Source organism: Siphateles boraxobius, unplaced genomic scaffold, assembly GCF_051911475.1.
Source record: "Siphateles boraxobius isolate OS27281-9 unplaced genomic scaffold, OSU_SipBor_1 68, whole genome shotgun sequence".
Taxonomy (NCBI): domain Eukaryota; kingdom Metazoa; phylum Chordata; class Actinopteri; order Cypriniformes; family Leuciscidae; genus Siphateles; species Siphateles boraxobius.
Window position 1 is genome coordinate 10,925,001 of NW_027509195.1, and position 19,879 is coordinate 10,944,879.

General features: G+C 38.7%; 1 protein-coding gene across 2 annotated transcripts in view; it reads left to right on the forward strand.

The window, feature by feature from the left end:
* Positions 1-13,769, forward strand: part of fxyd3 (FXYD domain containing ion transport regulator 3) — a 13,894-nt gene extending 125 nt beyond the window's left edge. The window contains exons 1-8 of one of the 2 annotated variants that reach the window (XM_077214693.1): positions 1-137; positions 9,597-9,647; positions 9,867-9,902; positions 10,033-10,056; positions 10,170-10,244; positions 12,086-12,122; positions 12,256-12,299; positions 13,137-13,769. The exon at positions 1-137 is cut by the window's left edge and continues 125 nt beyond it. In XM_077214693.1, the coding sequence (XP_077070808.1) occupies positions 9,614-9,647; positions 9,867-9,902; positions 10,033-10,056; positions 10,170-10,244; positions 12,086-12,122; positions 12,256-12,299; positions 13,137-13,156 (270 nt within the window). In that variant the 5' untranslated portion in view covers positions 1-137; positions 9,597-9,613 and the 3' untranslated portion in view covers positions 13,157-13,769. Of the gene's footprint in view, positions 138-3,219; positions 3,357-9,596; positions 9,648-9,866; positions 9,903-10,032; positions 10,057-10,169; positions 10,245-12,085; positions 12,123-12,255; positions 12,300-13,136 lie in introns of those variants that run through there. The other variant, XM_077214692.1, reaches the window with a different exon arrangement.
* The last annotated feature ends 6,110 nt before the right edge of the window (positions 13,770-19,879 follow it).

The following is a 19,879-nucleotide window of genomic DNA, read 5'->3' on the forward strand; positions in this document are numbered from 1 at the left end:
TGAGCCAACCTGTTGAGCGGATTGTTTAGGGTGTTGGTTTCTGACTGTCTAGATCAGATTTTTAAGTGTGTTTAGGGTGGTTCCTCCACAACCACGTTTCAAACTTCAACGTTTCAGTTGCTTTCTCCTTGATAAAGGTGAGTAATCAATTCTGGACACCATTTTAATGTTTATATACTGAAACATATGTTATGGCTGATGGATTTAGTTAAGTTCGGTGTGTTAAAATATGATAATTAAGCATTCAGAAACTTTTTAAGGGCTTTTGACGACACACTTTACTTGGTGTTTAATGTGGGATCTTTGAATTCTTTTACACACTTTCCAGCCGTTAGTCTATTTGACAATAAAATGTATTTTATAAAAGAAAAAAGTATACATATCTAATAATACTAATACTAAAAAGTACCTAAAATTTCAAGATGAAAAAATATATAGATAATCAGACTTTATTTGAGTAAAACATTAGGGTCTGAAAATCTAGGACCACTAATGAAAATGCACTTTTTCTTTGCATTTTCTAATGTAATACTAATTTCATTTTGAACATTACGCAGAACAATATAAGTGAAAACCACATTGAAAAATATATGTGAATTTTGTATTTGGTTCCTCCCCCTTTTGCTTTAATGACAGCACCAGTGGAGTTGCGTGAGCAAAATATGATAATGTTCTCCAGCAAACATCTTGTGTTTCTATAAAAGCAAGAACCGTCTATACAAGACAGTTCATATGGTCAATGTTGCAAATGTTTTTTATGTTATTTTTGATGGGGGGAAATCAGTTTTACATTTATTTGGAGGCTTAATAACAAAACAAAACGAAACAAAACAAAATCCAGGTTTCCAAGGTGGTCTCAGACTGAATCTCACTGTTTGTGTTAGTTTTCCTCCAGTGATTTGGAAACTGGAATGTCAAGCAGCTTCACAGTGGAGAACAGCTGCGCCCTTGATCACTGCGACTTTTAAAGATCACAGGCATAAATTCTTTGCTGAACATACCAGCCTGTAAATAATCCCTTCTTCATTGAATACTATTTGAACAAAATGTGTTTTGTATGACAGAAACCTACTGGTGCTACAACATGTAGAAATACTATTAAGTATGTTTATAATTCTTGGTGCTTTTAATATTATTGGTATTATTATTTTAGTTTTATGGACTAAGTGTTGCTACTGTACATGATTCATTTAGTTTACTGAGAGATCTTAGAAAATGTATATTTGTGAACATCTGAATAAGGAACATGGAGGCTTAATCATGAGCTGGTTGTTAATAAGGAAAAGTTGATGAAATCCAGTAGTTCACGAGTAAACAAGTCTAATGTGGTTTTAAAGTTGGAGACGCATCCTGACAGCCCACCGTCACAAAATTGGTTAACCTCTTTTATCACAAAATAAGGAAAAATGTAATGTGAAAGGATTACATTTAGATGCTCATGGCCATATTTTCAGCATGTTGGCTTTATGGCATGCTCATGGAAACAGATGTTTGTTAGCTGAAGGGATTGCACAACAGAACTACATTAACCACTGGAAAGGGCGGGATTGTGGTTTTTATAACAGTGATTAATTTCAACAGAATGTCTCGTTCCTTCCTGCGTCACTCTGGACAGCAAAGAGCTTGAAAGCAATGTGAACTTCAATACAAATCTAGTTATATATTGAGGACTTTTCTGGGGTGGTTTGTCTGTAAAAAACACTGTTGAACTACATGGTTTTACTTTACCTCCATTTTAAACGGCCTGTGTTACTAAAGGGCATCTGTCAGCGTGTTTGTGCTGGAGTGTATAATCATACAATACTTCAAAGTTCACAGCCTGTTCTCAGGGGTGGAATTTCGTTCCTAATATAGCTGCAGTCTGGATTCCTGTGCACATGGAGCACATCCTTTGTGTGCCATGTGATTGTGTCAAGTTCTCTTATATGCAGTGCAGGGTGTTTGGAAAAACTAGGTGAGGGCATATGTGACTTAAGTACACTGACCACTCACACACTTATACAAATATGTATGTGTATTGCTTGCTTGCTTTTTTTTTCCCTATCCGTGGTAAACATTAATTTTTAAATGTATGTAATATCACCACTATTATACGCCCATTTATCTGCATATTTGTCTTCTGATTGGGTGGATATTAGACTCTAAAAAGATTTAGTGGTCTTTTAATGATCTAACCATTTCACTGCTAAGGAAATCAGCAAGAATTCACAAACACTGTAGATAAAGTAACTTATCACAGAATAGTCTTCCCAACTTGCAGACAGCTTTTTACAGGAAGAAGAGTCAGTGTTGTTCTACTCAATGTTATAATGGCTTCAAACAGTTCATGAGCAGTTGAAAAAATGTCTCCCAGTTCGTTTGAGTTTAATGTGAGACCAAATATTCACCATTGTGTTAAAATCTGGACTCTGACCAGGCCAAAACACCAGCCAGCTGGACTTCTCAAGCCATTTCTCGGTTGTCTTTGTAATTTGGACAGGAGCATTGTCTTGCTGAAAAATAACATCTCATCATTCCTCAATTGTGGGAAGCAAGACATTCTGCAATATCCTCCTGTACTCCAAAGCATTAAATGACTTTTCACAGTGAAGCAGCTCACCAATACCAGCAGCTAAAAGGCTCTCCACATAATGGCATTCTTCCTCCATGCTTCACGGTGGTAGAGATGCATTTATTATTATATTTCTCAGCAAATTTTCGAAGACAACTCTCTGGAACACCACCACGCAACTCGTGTTTCATTGTGATTGATCACTACACACACAACTTCCCATATTCTGCCAAAAACTTCAGTTTGATGATTTTTAAGTAGTGCATTTTCTTCAATTTTGCTAATTTCCTGACCAATCATTTGTAGTTAAGACAATTAAAATCTTAGTGTTTGTTTAGCCATTTTGGGTTTGTTCATTTTTATTTTCCCATGAGTGTGTATATGTATATCCCATGTTTACTGCGGATAGGAAAAAGAGGATCTCAAATAAGAAACCAAAAAAGAGAACAATGTGTGTGTGGCACTGCCTGCCAGCTGCTACTTCAACATTCTCCTTTCTTCAACACAGAATATACTCCACCTCCACACCAGCTGTTGCTCGCAATAATTACTAGATTAATCAAATTAGTGCAGAGAAGGAGGCGTGTCCATCAACTGGAGATTGATCAAATCTCCAGCCAATCAAACAGATCCAGCTCACACCAGTATGAGGCAGATGCAATGCAGATGCAAAGAATATACACATTTATTTTAAGTATAATAAATAAAACATAAAAAAAACAAAGGCAGATCAGAACATTTCCTGAACAAAACTGTGTTCTGTACATGGCAGACATGGGAGCGTATCGAAAGCCGGGCGATAAAGGTCAGTAACCGGAGTCAGTCCAGGAAACATCAACAAATCCAGAGGAGCAAAGCAACGAATGAGACTAAATAGCAGACAAATCAAAGGGTGTGAAAAAACGAAAAAACTAAACAGGTGTGCAAACTGTTACAAAAAATTTCAGAAAAAAGGAAAAAAAAACATTAACATGCAACAAATACGCGCTTAAGTCGCTGTCTCGTCATTAATGTATTATTGTGATTTTGGCTTCATTATTACTAATAACTTTTGCCATAAAGTTGAAATATTTGTCATACCTGACCAGAAGATGTCCAACACTTTTCCTAACGGTAAGAAATAAAGGATATCTAAATACTAAAAGAAATATAACTAACGTTAGCATACACTAGTACTATAGTGTAATTTACACAAGATCGCAAACTCCATGAATTGACAGTTAACGTTATTCTGTCCCTTCGGTTAGACTAAACAAATAAATGTCACATTAGACAAGTAAGTTTTAGGTTGTGTTTGAATAATTATGTATCTTATTTAGATGAGGTAAATTAAACGCAATTATCTCGTATGCTTGTCAAGAACAAGACAGCCCAACAGTCGGTTGAAATTTAAAAGGTTGATTCGCGCTTCAGGGCAGTGACGAGTACCAATGTCGTCCAGTGGTTGTTCAGACACCCAGACACAACCTTAAGCAATGGCCCTGAACGCTGGTTCAATGTCAACATTGTGTCAACGGTGTAACAACCTTCACCACAAAACGTGTGGGCGGCAGTGGTTCGGTGGTTCATGTAGGTTGTCCACAAACCGAAAGGTTGGTGGTTCGATCCCCGGTTCCACCTGACCAAGTGTCGAGGTGTCCTAAGCAAGACACCTAGCCCCCGCTGCTCCCGACGAGCTGGATGGCGCCTTGCATGGCTGACACAGCCGTCGGTGTGTGAGTGAGTGAATGAATGGGTGAATGTGAGGCAATATGTAAAGGGCTTTGGTGGCCATTGGGTCTGTTAAAGCGCTATATAAATGCAGTCCATTTACCATTCACCACAAAACGTAGTTCTAGCAATAGCAACCTTTTGGCCATGTTGTTAGAAGGTTGGGTACATTGTGCCAACGTTCAGTGTTTGCTGGTTGTAAACTCTCATCCAGACAGAGCCATTTCTGCACTCTAACTCACCACCATGATGATATGGGCTGCCAGGATGTTGCAAAGGTGTTTATGAATGATTTTTAGCAGTTTGCCATGTGGTTGCTACATCTCTGGTCTACCATGTTCTGGGTGATTGCTCGTTGGCTACCTGCTGGACAAAGTCAAAAGCACACAATCATGAGTTAGATCACTTGTTTTATAGGAATGAAAATTATCCCATAATTTACTCAACCTCAAACCATTAGGTGTATATGATTTGTTTCTTTCAGCCAAACACAACCAGAGTTATATGAAATAATATCCTGGCTCTTCCCAGCTTTATAATGGCATTGAAAAGTGTCTGCGTTTTGAAGCCATAAAAAGCACATCCCTCCATCATAAAAGTAATCCATATGACTTTTGTGGGTTAATAAATGCCTACTGAAGTGAAGGGATGGGTTTTGTGAGAAACATATCCATATTTAAAACTTTATAAACTATAATCACTGGCTTCTGGCAAAGGCCGTACACTCGTTCATGCTTCAAAAACTGTACTGGGCCTATTGAATCCCATCACAAGAACCAGGGTATTATTTCATATATCTCTGATTGTGTTCAGCTGAAAGAAGAAAGTCATATAGGATGGCTTGAGATGAGTGGTGGGGTAATCTTACTATTCCTTACAAAAACAACATTAGTTAAAATATCTGTTAATGGGGGTACGAAAAATATTCATGTTTTCCCTTTGAAATAAGTTCATTTTTCTTGATCCGCTGACAGATATTTGTTATAATTTTGATAATTATTTTCACAAATAAGACTTTATAGCTGGTATTTTTTACTCAAGTAAATTTATCTTGATTTAAGAATGTTTAGATATATGTAATAGAAAACATGACACAATACTGTGTTGCGCAGTGCACAACAATTTTAGTAGCTCAAACTGTGCAGGGAGAGTTATTCAGCAAAATGTAATACCTCTTTGGTTAGGGGGTTGTTAAAATAACTAAACTATGACAAATTACAAGCAAAAAGAATGTAGGACTAAAGTATTGACTTGCTCAGACACTGAGAGTGAGTGATATTCCTGAATGAGGATTTAATGTTGCACAAGAGGAGCAAACAGGTTTGAGAGACATTATTGTTTCTAGAATGAATGAACTATGGCAACTGCAAAAAAAAAAAAAAAAAAAAAAAAAAAAAAAAGGCATTACATTGAAAGGTCGGTTTGTAATGTGAGATGAGGAAGTGTTGTTAGACACAATTCCTCATTCTTTCCCATGACTCACTCACTGGCAAGCCAACGTGACCCTACCAGATCACAGGACTTTCATTATTATCTTCATGCACCCCGGGTGATTCTGCTGGCAGGAGGGCGCTAAAACGTCCAGACTGTCCAAGCCAGTGAGATGAAACGCTCTCTCCTTTCCTCTCAGTGCTTTGTACAGTAACATGATGAGCTTTAAGAAGATTGTGAAATACCTTGAAACAGCTTCTCTTGCCATATTCTTGCATGAAAGAATTATCTTTGCACTGCATGGTACTGATAAAATAACTTTTTGTCGTTTCACTTATTGGTTAAGCCTATTTTAACGGTAGAACACTTCAAGAAAGTACACTCGAAATCATGCTGTTTAGACAAACATTATGGCAGGTGATATTTATTTTATACAATAGTTAAAGAAACAATAATTTTGAGTAACTTACATATGAGACATGAGAGTTACTGTACTTTGTCTATTTTTGTCATTCAAACGAAACTAGTTAAAAAAACGAATCCAAAAAGAGCAAGTGGCGTCATAGATAACATATAGAGACTAGATGCCCTATTGGCCGCTGTGGCGCAAGAAATGCGGCCGCCATATTAAGCAGGTCATACTCCTATTTGCGTTGCATAGCAGCAGTAGATTTCAGAGCACTGTGCAGTATATTCCTGCTCAAATCGGCGGACCATCACTCGGGGATTACTTTACACAAAGTAAGATTTAACATTTAACATTACCGTACTATTAGTTGAATTTTGTGAACAAAATATACAATGTGTCCTGTATCGTAGCTACGTGTATGACCTTTGCAGCAAAAAACCCGCGTGAAAATCAGTTCGGTATTCAGTGAGATATGATTAATTAAATGCGCTAGCAGCTCGTTGCACCTGCCAAACAGATTACACTGAGCGGAGCGGGTGACCGGTTTAAGATGGCGGCCCCACGGCTCGTCCGCGCCAATAGGCAGTAGCGGTCGATAGGGCGTCTATCTATATGATGTCTATGAGTGGCGTTACCTGAATGAATCATTGGTTGAATGATTCAGTGACTCGCCAATAATACCCAAAGTTAGGTTACCCAACTTACGGTCACATGTCGCCACCTATTGGTACAATCGTGTAATTTGCAGGAAGAATCAATGAAGAAAAAAAATCACTACGGAAAACCAAGATGTCTGTCAGACTCCATCTCAAACGAGAAAACATGGACGGAGTAATGATTCAAAAAGCCCGCAAAGCTGTTTTGGTAGGCTACACAGACTAGCACTGCAACTGCAAGTGTGATATTGCTCTTATAAACCACTTCAGTATACAATAATATTGATTAACTTACATTTTTGACACAATATTGCCTATTTATCTTCTTTTGATTCATCAAAGTATAGTTCCAAATAAACCAACAACAGAATGTGTGTGGCGCGTCCTACAGTAGCAACAGACAGCGATGTCAATTTCAATTATAGAAATGTATACATAGAATCCAAATTTGACAGCTCTAGACAAATTGCCGCGCCCGCCATCTTGGAACGGTCAACGTGTCGTCACTCACAGTAACAATCAATGATGCTACAACATTGCATATCTTCTGGTTGTAAAGATTTAAATTCCCAAAGAAATGTGATAACCTTTCACCGGTGAGAATGTGTTAGTCTGTGTTTTAATGTGTATTCACTAACTCAATATTACAGTTTTAATACGGTGGTAATTTTTTTATGTCGTGTTTGCTGACGTCTTCGTCTTATTGTATTGTGTTAGTTTAGCAAAATCATCTGCTGAAGTCTATTGAAAATATAGATATGCATGTGTCTAACTACAGTTGCAGACTCAGTCAACGTATGGAGTCTCTGCATAACAAAAGTGGGCGTTTCTAAATGTGTGGGTGTTTTCAAACTGGTGGGTGTTTATAAATCATGCAATGAAAAGTATGGCCTTCATCTGACCCCTCTGTTTATGGCCTCGCCCACTGATCTGGTAACTCCTATTATACTGTCCTGCTTGCAGTCAACTTGCTCTTGACCTGTCACAGACCGGTGATTTGACCGTTCTAATATGGCGGATGGCTTATGTATAATGGCCCATAGAAACAGTCCCTAATGAGGCATCTATCTTTATATTTCTATGGTTCAGTCCCCCAAAAATGGGGATTGAAATATTGCCACAAAAAGTCCAGACTGTCAGTTTGTAAATGGACCCAATGGCCACCAAAGCGCTTTACATGTTGTCTCACATTCTCCCAATCACTCACTCATTCATACACCGACTTGTAGTAGTCACCAAGTCTGCCAAGCAACAAATATTTTTTTTTTTTTTACGTAAAAGTAATACAGTTTTGCACTATAAATTTCCAAATGTAGCCAACATTCAAGATCTGAATTGTCAGTATATTTAAATGGGTTAATTATGACAGAATGAGTTTACTATTCGTTTAACAGACATGTGAAATCACCATCAGACTAGCACCTGTTTGCAAATTTCATGTTCTACACAGAAGCTAGTTTGACTTGATTTACATAAACAAATTGATCAGACAGCACGGTTAAGAACCTAAAATGAAGTAGGCCTACTAGCCTATATAAATACATTTAATCCATGTTCATGAAACAAAAAATTTGGCATGCATGTTTACAAGAAGAAGGAAATTAGATAATTCATGTGCAAGATAATAGGGTATAAAAACAGACACAAGGGATTTATTAAACCTCTTTTGGTGACTCTCTGAAAAGATTAACTGCTGCCTTGTTCACGGCTCATGCTGACAAAGGCTTCTCTGATCAAAGGGCTGAAATACTGAACTTTATTTTGTGTCAGCACGTCTCTGGTGAACCCATTACTTTTCTCCTACTCTGTTTGGAAGCTGAAGGTGGAGCGAGTTACATTATCTCGTGCTGGTAGGGATGGGCACACCATTCCCTCTGGTCTCTCGGAGACGAAATGGAAAATCCCTGCTAAGCTTTGGATTGGTGCTCCAGCGTGTTTCCACAGTGCACCTTTCATTACGATGTAGGCGTAAATATGCATTTGTCAGATAATGTAAACCTCTAGCACACAGGTCGTCCTTTATATGAAATGTTTAGCGTCTTGATGTGTGTTTCTTAGCAGCTGTTTTGTTGGTGTTTGAACATTTGGTTGCTGAGATGTTCCAGGCCGTTGTTGACATTTGATCCAGGTCTGCTTTGTGTTCTCAAGAGCTGCTATTTGTTGCTCCAGTATGTTTAATCAGATCAGATGCATTGGCAAGGATTGTGATTATTTGATTTTACCCCAATTTTGTTAAAGTGAAGCTGGCAGAAGACAATAATTCAGGCATTAAGGGGATTCATGTTATATTTAGAGCATAAGTGGATTGCAAAGCACAATGGGAATTTGCTCTGATGTAGCAAGCAGATACATGATATGCTTTCAAACACTAACTAAATTATTACATGTGTTTTAATGTGAAAATCTTCAGATCATATTAACAATCCATTTTACTTTACTGCCATCTGACTTATGTCTGAGTGAAAAAGGATAATCATTGAGAAAATGTAAGGGAGGGATTTTAATTTATTCCTCTGAAGATGATTGAATCATAACGTCAGGTGGCTGGAGGGGAAGAAAAGGGAAAAAGGGTTTGGTGAAAGCAGAGAAAATGGATTCAAAGTTTATTTTTTTTTAAATGATTTTGACGTATCATGCACAATAAGGCCTGCAACATGCATTAAAGGGTTAGCCTTCAATACTCACCCTCAAGTTATCCCAAACCATGATTTTCATTTTTGGGTGAACTATCCCTTTAAGAAAGTAAATTATTGATAATTTTACGTAGAGCAGATACATCTTTATTATCTGTATGTTTAATTTTTAATTTTTCATGGCAAAACAAAATTTTGTATTGCAGGTTACAACCCCACCGTCATGATGAAGACTTTGGCACTAGTTTTCTTGACACGTAAGTTTTTTTATTTTTTTTATTTATAATTTTCTGAAGTCTTTGGTTTTAAAAAATACGTGCTTGTTGTCATGTCTATTACCATAGAAATGTAAATTCAATAAGGTGCTTTTATCTGTATAGACCACAAGTAACTATAAATAATAACAAACACACATGTGACCGTACAATCTTTGGACGTTATATTGCTAATATACTGTACTTCTATTATTTTTGTAGTTTTTTCCCTTGTGTTGGCAGAAGGTCAGAAGACAAGTAAGAGATTTCACTTTTCAATTACACTGTTTCTTTTTGTTTCTGTTCTCATCCTTGTGATAAAATAATTGTATACAATGTTACATGCACTAATGTTTTTTTGTTTTGTTTTTTCGTTTGGGATTTGCAGCAGAGGAAGACCCCTTCTCTTTTGGTTAGTTGCACACATCTTTTAGTTTGAGCCTATCACCCATAATCCAGTGCTTAAGGCGTTCTTAAGATCATCTCACATTTTCTTTAATTGTCATTTATTCTGTCTCTCACTAGATTATCACAGACTTCGAGTTGGAGGTTTGATCTTGGCAGCAGTTCTGTGTCTGATTGGCATTACTATTCTCCTAAGTGAGTTTGACCAATGTTCAGACAAGATTTAAGATATATAGGCCTATCTTTTTGCATGTTACACAGCCTAGTTAAAAACCATTAGATGGCGACAAAAAGAGGTTGCCAGGTCTGTGCAACAAAACTTGCCCAATGGCCTACTCCTTTAAAGGTGGGGTATGTGATTTTCTCAATCAAACGGTCGTACCACACCCCCTCCCCCTATCCCCTTCGTGCGCATATTCAAAGCTCGTGTCCGTTCAAATGTTCAATCCGTTTGATTGACGCACTAACTGTCCAATGATTCCAGGTGGTCTTGGAAATGATTGGCTGGAGTTTTTCGAGTCCTGCCCGTTCCACAGATGATTAAATTGCTTAATTTTCATTTCAGTGCTTCTAACTCAGTGGCTGTACGTGGGTTAGGAATAGGATTTCAAGTGATTTTGAAAAAATGGTCAAAAAAGAAAATCACATAGCCCACCTTTAAAGTAACAGCAGGTAACTTTTGCTCTCGGGGTCCCCCTACAGTTGGGAAACAGTATTGTCCTCTACTACTGTCGTAAACTCTGTCATCGTGCATTTGTTGACAACCATGATAGCCCTGAACACTGTAGGAGGAGGTCACATGCAGGTGTTCTGCTTGCATAGCGTGTGAAATGTCTTCATCCCAGGTACAGTGGCATATATTTCAGCATGTCATATGAATATAATTTCAGTGGTTTTATTTTTTTTCTAACGACAAATGATCGCGATGATCACGTTTACAAGCCAGTGTCATTATAGTAGCCTAGTCTATTGGTTACCGTTTTACTGAATCTATATGATACTTCAATGCAATGTTTGAGTGGTAGATAATAACCATATATCGTCAATATTATAATATCAAGCTACCATAAATAAATCTGCAAATTTTACAAATCGATTTGCATTATAGCTTGAGGCAAGACAAATAATCATTACCTGATTCATGAAGATAAACGGAGGATAAGATAGCTTCCGTAACATAGTCAGGCAGACAAAAAAACACCCCAGACAACGGGGTGTCATTGGTTGTTGCGTTAAATGTTCCCAGATACAATAGTGCTATTTTCTTATTGGCTAACAACACCAGAGGAACAACACCAGAGGAGACGCGCTTGAATTCATGCCTGTTCCACAGTGAGAGCGGCGCGGCCAGAGTTTTGGGCGCTGCGGCATATTAAATATACTACAAATAGTTTTTCAGCGTGATAAAATACAATGTGTGGCGGGAGAGCGTGACAAAAGACCGAAATAAGTGACTGTGACACTTGACAGCCCTGCGATTTTACGGAAGTGGGGGTGGTGGTGGAAGTGACGGATATGCCGTAAAGCAGTCGAGTTTTGTAGTTGTCTTTGTTCGCCGGTTACTACCCGAAACCCGAAGTTTAAAAGTACGATTAAAAACGCTACAGACCCCGCCAGGCTATGGCAGACGTGTCATTCAACCTATTGTAAGTCGATGTACCATCACAAGAGACTTGGAAATATATTATGAAGGTTGAAAAGTTACCTGGTGTTACTTTAACTGGCAATACTGTGTCTAAAATAGTTACTCAATATTAACTTCTTGATTATTGTACTTTCTAATTAATAACTGAGGCTTATTTATTATATTTTGAGCTAGCAACAACAGGAGATCCTAAATCCTTGGCATATGAAATCACTCATTGGATTTATTTACATAGTCCGCTGAACTGACAATATTCAGACATGCTAATATATGGCCATAACTCTTGCTTGTATGATTTTTTTCCCTTTGGATTTTGACATGAAATGTGACCTGGACATATTTTTGATTCAGCCAGCAACCTGTTTAACAACACCCTTTGCCATTATTACAGGTGGCCACTGCAGATGCAAATTCAACCAGGACAAAAGGTATAAAATTAATAATATTGGCTACAGCTAATTTTTATACAGTTAATAGATTCACATTGTGCTATTTTACTTGTATGTACATCAAAGTATATACACATTGACTAGCTCTAAAAGCAAAGTTCTCTTTTGACAGGAGGAGGACAGGAAGTAACGCTCAAGCGATGCTCAATGACACAGGTATGACCGCCCTCATCTGCCTGTGCAACCAGTAACATGAAACCAGTGCTGGTAACCTGGTATAAATCACTCCCCCTCAAGTTCCCTTATGAAACACACCACTTATAAACCTGTGTGGTCTGAAGGCCGTGTGTTCCACGCATGAAATCCATCTGCTAATTGTTGCTGTGCCAGTCCCCCTGTGATTCAGTGGGATACAGTGGGTCTGTGCTCAGTGGTGGGCCCGTATGGCCCGTCTCCACAACACCAGTCACATGGTTTCCAGGATGAGTCATAATATCTCCCCGTGGAGTATTTACACTCCATGATCCCTGAGGGTGGGGTTGGGGAAACAGGATACAAAGATGTGCTATGTAAATATTTTATTCAGTATCTAATTGTCTATAGTGAAGAATAAAATAATTACAATTTAATTTAAATTATTTAAAGGGGCCATGAGTGTCAAATTTTCCTTGATCTTTTGAGACTAAAGAGTTCTTTGTACGAAGAAAACATGCTGTAATTTTAAAACCTCAAAACTTTCCAGTGAAAATAAGCATTTCTTTTAAACTAAGCTGCGAACAAATGTCTTGTGGAGGTCTGCAACTTTCTGACATCAGATCAGACAGATGAATTGGCATGAAAAATGAATTGGGACATTGTCAACCCAAAGAAACATAAATAATAATAAAAAATATAATATTATAAGTTGATAAGTTGACCCCTTTCAGGCCTTCAGATAAATCGGTTCCCTCTGTGTTCTCAGTGTAAGAGACTGATGAATATCCTAAACATGAAAAATCAGTTCATTAAATATTTAAATGTGATATTCATCTTCAATACTTTTCTATTTTACAGCAAGGGCCAGCGAATGCTAAAAACCTGCTGACCTGACCTGAACCAATCAGAGGAGACGGTCTTCCTTCCTTTATCTCATGTGCTGGTATATCAGAGGAATCATTTCTCTTTAAGACGAGGAACCTGATACAAAGGTTTTCTGTGTTTTTACTGCTTATCTGCTCTCAGATTATAGAGGAAGGTGAAAATTCATGTACCATTTTTTTTTATGCCAGATGTGTCTTTGTAATGTCACTTAATATAAATCGATCACCAAAATTTTTAATGTAAATTGTTTTTTTATCCTGTCAGTAACTGTATTAAATTATGTTGGATGTAGGTATGAAAGGGAAAGTTTTCAATGGCAGTGTCCTGATTCAGTCTCATATGGAAACCAAATATTTCTGTAAGCTAGTGAATCCATCGTTGCATTCTGTGTGAAGTAGTTTACTGTTCAGACTTGCTTTGCAATTGAGTAATAGTTGAATAAGACATATGAAAAGATCATGCTCTCAAGAAAAGAAAAAAAAAACCCATCATATTTACACTGTCATGTGCTTGACATATTTTCATTAGCAGCCTATTTATCACAAACATGCTAGTAGTATCATTCAAACATAAACACTAAAATAAACTAAAAGACACTTAAATAAAGAGCACCTGTATCAATGTTTTCTGTTCTCTGTCTCCAGCTGACTTACACCCTACTGTTTCTCAAAGCCTTTAGATGAGCACTTGATTTTTGTGGATTAAGGCAAGCAGCAAATTTAGCTACAGCCTATGACATGTTATTTCTGACATCCTTTTCATGCATGTGCAACATTTTAATTAAATTATTCAGTTGAAGCTAGATAAAAAAGTCGAATATTAAATGTGACTGGGTGGGAATAAACTACCAAAAAGAGACTTGCAATTAGAATGGCCCAAAATTGACTCAACAGCGCCCTCTACTCACTGATATTTGGCATTACATAGGAACTATTATCAGAATTTAACTGTCAATCTTAATTGCAATGTGAAAAACAGTTATGTTCATACATTGACAACCTAATTCTATAACTACAGTGATTTCCCAAGACTAAACAATATTGGTTGGTTGGTATGTGCTGTGTGAACAGAACCACAGTCATGACAACTCTTGAGTGAATTATTTAAGCAGCATTTATTTGCATGGAACATGGAATGTACATATGCTTGATTTTGGCGGACAAGATCTGCCGATTAGCAAATACAAGAATTTGTTCAGCATAGTTAAAATAACATGAAAAAAAACATAAGAATATATATATATATATATATATATATATATATATATGTATTTATATACAGTATACTGCCATGACGTTAGAGAAACCAGTTGGAGTTTCAGAGAATCTGAATGCTGTTTTTATGCAAACTGTTTGTACCATAGGAAAAGAGAGGTGTTGTATGGTTATGGTGTTTTTGTGTAGGAGGGAATACAGTTAAGGGGGGGAAATTAAAATTAATTGGGGGGGAAAAAAATCGACCTCAAATCAGAGAGGATGAAAGAAGTGGAAGTTGCCTATAATGCCTAGTAGTTTAATATAGAAAACCGATGGATAAAATGTATGCCATGCACACTCTTGCTGTTATGAAGTGGTTGTTTCAGAGATATGAAACCTCAAGATTAGAGCTGGTTTACCACCTCACTGTCATAAGCAAACCTGCTTTCATCCTCCACTTTCTTCATTGATGTCTCAAAAGAATATTGTGGTCTTTCCAAAGAAATAAGCTTGAAAAGATTATTCAACTTTTACTTATATACTTTCATACAATGAAAAAAAGTCTCTACTTCCAATGTAAATTTTTAATGTAAAATCGGTCCTGCACTATAAAATGGGCAATAAATAACACACACTGCAAAAAAGAAGAAACAAACATTTTTCGAAGTTGTAAATAAAAGATCATTGGAGTAGCCTACATTTCACAAGAAAATAGTATTCTTTCTACTTCAAAATTTCACGTTTAAAGGTCCCCTGAAATCAAAATTTAAGTTTTTTAGCTTTTAGTATGAATATGTTATATGTTCTGTTAATTATGTTTATGCTTCAAATGAGAGATGTTTTGCAAAGTAATTATATATCGCAAAAATTTACTAACGGCGATTAGCCAAATATAATCGTAAAGATGTAGGCTACGCTCGTATGTGACAGTACAGTTAGAACAGTAGCTGTTAGTCTAACTTGTAACGGTAGGTAACGTTATCTGTCATTAACGTAAGTACAAGCACAAGCCTCTGTCACTGTGTGTAACCGATATCAAAGATACAGCTATTCATTTAGCTGACGCTATAAGTGAAAGCGACCAGCTGTATTTTTAACTTACCCTGCAGTACACGTCCATAACGCTAAAATATGTGATGTGAAAGATCACATGTCATTATATTATTTTTGGCTGTAGAACTTTCATGATAAACAATAATGGGCGTGCTAATGTTGTTTTCCTCAGCGTCTCATCATAATGACAGAGAAACGGGCTCTGATAATGAATTGCTAATGTTAGTAATGACGACTCGCCGTTTTTATTACCCAAACAATTCCTTACCTTTTCAATTCGATGACCCACCTCCTCCATATGAGCTAACGTAACGTTACTTTGCACGAACATGCATAACTTGTTCGACTGTCATGAATATTTGAAATGTCCATTTACATCAAGTACAAGTTAGCCAAACATAGATGAATCTTAGTTGCCTGTCCAGAAATTCTTCTCTGTTTACAGCCGTCTCCATCTTTCAAAGGCATCTCCTATACAGATCCTTGTTTTATGTCGGACTTTGTCACGAAGTATTTCGGATTCATAACGATTTTTTTTTTTGGTTTCGCAACATTAGACTTTTTTTTTTATCCGATTCCGACACATTTGTAGCTGCAGCTGTGGTAACTAGCAGAGCTGGCAACCCGGATGCCGCAACACTACTGACTTCGCAATTGGTAGATAGGTGGAGGGTGGCGCATCAGACCAAAACACAACATGACAACATCAACATCAGTTGAGGGCTACAACTTCACTTTTTAAATGACAATATCCTGGCCGGACTACTGTTGTCAGTGATATAAGTATTTGAAATGAACATGATTTCTTATGTATAGTGACATATCAGGGCCATTTTATGATTCATTGAAATAAATTTCTTACATACAGCTCCTTTAAGGTTCTGACTAAGCTGGTGTGTTCCAAAACAATGACAAAATTCGCATTTAGGAGACAAAACAATTCAAAACTTACAGTCTCTAACTTTTGCTAAAAGTTTTATTCCGTTTTCCAACTGTAGGCTACGTTGGTTAAGAATGAAATTTATTCACACCTCTACTATTGAATCCAACATATCATCAGCGCTCGGATTCGCTTCCATGGTGCTGTCAAGTAGACTTGCACTTGCAGTCTGTGAGGTAAACTAAACACTATTGGCTATTTGAAAAAGGAGAGGAGCCATTCAATATGTCCCGCCTTAGCTTCCTGTTTCAGTGGAAATTACGTCAACAATATAACTGCGCGTTCCAAGGCACTTCAGTGGGCCTTTAATTCAATGTGTTACTTGCCGATTCTTTGTGAAATTTTCTAGCAATTGTTTGTTTCTACACCAAAATGCAGAGAGGATCATAAACCACTTGTAATCTTTTTTTTTTTTTTTGCCTACAGACTACATTGTTGTCAAAATAATCACTGTTTTCATGGATCCGTGAAAACGACTAAAACACTGTATTATGCTGCCAGGCCAGTAGTTTGTAAAACTACTGTAACTTTGTAATGTAGCTCACGATGTTTGGCGATGTAACTTTGTAAAACACTGCGCGCATATAGACTGAACCATAGACTATAAAAAAAGAACATTTTACACATAATATGCATGCGCATGATGTCACCGATCTCTTTCATAGGTTCACTCAACGCTGTAGCTTAGACGCAGTGGGAACGCCCTCTGGGTGTGCCGATTGTCTGAAGCAGGGCCGGCGCTCCGCACACGCACATCACGCACTGCGCGTAGGGCACCAAGTGCTTGGGGGGGGCACCAAAAAATCTGGGTCGTGAAAAATCATCACAATAGGCTACTAGTATAAATAACAAATAAAATATGTCTAAAGCATGTTATTATACAAAAACAATACAAAAGTAATATAGGCCTAGACCAAATTAGTCGAGAAAAAGGTGAATCTCCTGTGCCAGTCTCCCTCTGGTGCCCCCCTTCCCCACCTCCCAGTGGTCTGTTCGATTATGCTTCAAACAATGTCAAATTTGGCAGACACCGACCTCAGACATGGCCTCGAAAAGGCACCAAGAGTCGGGGTGGAAAAAGGAAAAAGTAGAGACAGCGGGATGATACTCGCGCGTCGCTTGCAGGTAAGACAATGTTTTAAATAAAAATGTTAGTTTTGTAGCGCGGGCGCCCTTGCGTCGTGTATGCATGTCCAGGGGGGCGTCGCTACTAGTGCAAATGATCAGGCTTTTTTAGCCCTGCAAGTTGAATCTTTATTTTAATGGGGGTCCAGGGGTTTCTCCCCCGAAAATTTTGAAACTTGGGCTGTTTAAGATGCAGTTAGTTTGTTTGAGAAGAAAAGGAAGACCGCTTAGATACGTTTTTTCGTTGTTGTTCTATGCGGATAATGCGGTCATTTTCAAGAGGTTCATAGGCCAAGGGTGATGGGGGTGGGGTGGAGTGGGTGGGGGCACCACCCAGCATTTGTGCTTAGGGCACCCAAATGGCTAGAGCCGGCCCTGGTCTGAAGCCCATATAGAATCACGGCAATTCATTGGCTGATGGCGCAGGCGCCACCTCGACGCTCTTACGTTGTCATATTATATTAGCGCGCTGTTGTGAACTATTTTCTTCTAAAGTGTTGAAAAGTCAGAAGCGCAGACCAGGAGACGTTGAGGTATTTTTCAAGCTAAAGTTTTTAATTGCGTCGCTGTAGCATCTCAATCTCGTCTGAGTAAGGGAACTTTTACATTGCAATATATACACATTTAGGGGGAGGGATTTACATTGAGTGGGGAGACACTCTGAAACAAAGCATGTAAATGAGGTATACAGGTTTAGGAGCTTTACTGGAAATTCCCCAGCCCTGATCTCATCAGCATAACAGTGTCCTGTATAGATGGTAATCCACTCAGCCTGATTGTCTTAATGGCCAGGCAGTGAGTACAGACAAAAGTTAATGTCAGACACCTGAATTGCTTGACTTAAGTATCTCATCATTTATGCCTCAAATGAGAAAACAGTGTGCTGAACTTTCTCAATATAAAATACTATTGTAATGGAATCTAAATTAAACATTTTAATAAATTTGTAACACTACAGCGCGTATGCGCGCGCCATCTGCTCCTCACATTTCTCTGCCTTCATGAACCGTTCTCGGTTTTTCTGGCCCAAATATTCGGATTCTAGCATCAGCATTTTTCATCTGCACTTCAGTGACTGTGAATAGTGGAACTCAGTTCTCCTTGCGGTGAAGTGCCATGGAATTTCGTCGTTGCCTGCCGCCATGCACTCGCTTTATTGCGAGTGAAGACCCTCACAGTAAGTGTGTTAAATGGGTTTTTCGCATGTGCGCGAGGCTGTTCTAGGTTTGTCAAAATATACATTTTGTGACAATATACTTCTCAAAACCCTCCGCTCTCGGCTCACGTTTTTTGAGAAAGAGTCATCCGCCCCCCCTCGTCGTGCTCCCTACGAGACCACCGAGGCGGTTGCTGCAGAGCACACCTGTGGCTCAATCTCACAGAGATCCATGACAAGGAGAAGGTTTTCCTCATGGACGCCCCGATTTTTCAATCTGGACTGTTCAGGGAGGCTGTCAACACTGTGGTTGACAAGTTCCGGGCCGCAAAGTCCCAGTCTGCCGCCTTCAGGCAGTTTATGCCCAGGAGGGTTAGGGAGTCGTCTAAACCCTCCCAGTCTTAACCCAGAGAGGTGCTGGAGGAAGGAGACGCATTAAGCTTTTCCCCTCGCCCCTGATGTGTTTGATACCTACCGCTTGCATCCTCGGAGACACGTTCGGTTTTCTTCAGGAGGCGATCCAGGCTGTGATGCCTCCCACTCCGTATCAGGACACCAGGTGCTCTCCTTCATGGTCGGCCACGCTGCCCCACTAGAGTCAGCCCGACACCCTAACTCAGGTATGTCCTCTGCATAGCAACACTCTGCTTTCTCTATCTCATTTCTTTCAAGGATGGAGGCATCTGCCAAGGGTATCACCTTGGATTCTCCGCACAGTTCGGCTCAGCTACACGCTTCAGTTCTGTTGCAACCCCCTTGCTTCAACAGGGTTTTTCAGACTGTGGTTGACAGTGCCTCAGAGGCTTTTGTACTACTGCAGGAGATTTCGTCCCTTCTCCTCAAGGGACCGATAGAAGAAGTCCCCTCAAAAGTCGTAGAGCAAGGCTTCTTCAGCCGTTACTTCCTGGTCCCATGAAGGGCGGCAGTCTGCGACCTATACTAGACGTCCGCCGGTTGAATTTTTCCCTTTACAAAGGGAAATTCAAGATGTTGACGCTGATAGCTATCAAATCTCAAATTCGTGCGGGGGACTGGTTTGTGACAGTAGAGCTGAAAGATGCATATTTCCATATTCAGGATGAACGACGATACAGGAAGTTCTTGATCTTGATCTTGAACCTCGCAGCGGATTTTCTGTCGAGACAGAAGCTCAGGTCGGGAGAGTAGATGCTGAACCGTCAACAGTAGCCCTGATTTGGGACGTGTTAGAAAAGGCGGAAGTGGACCTCTTTGCATCACAGGAGTC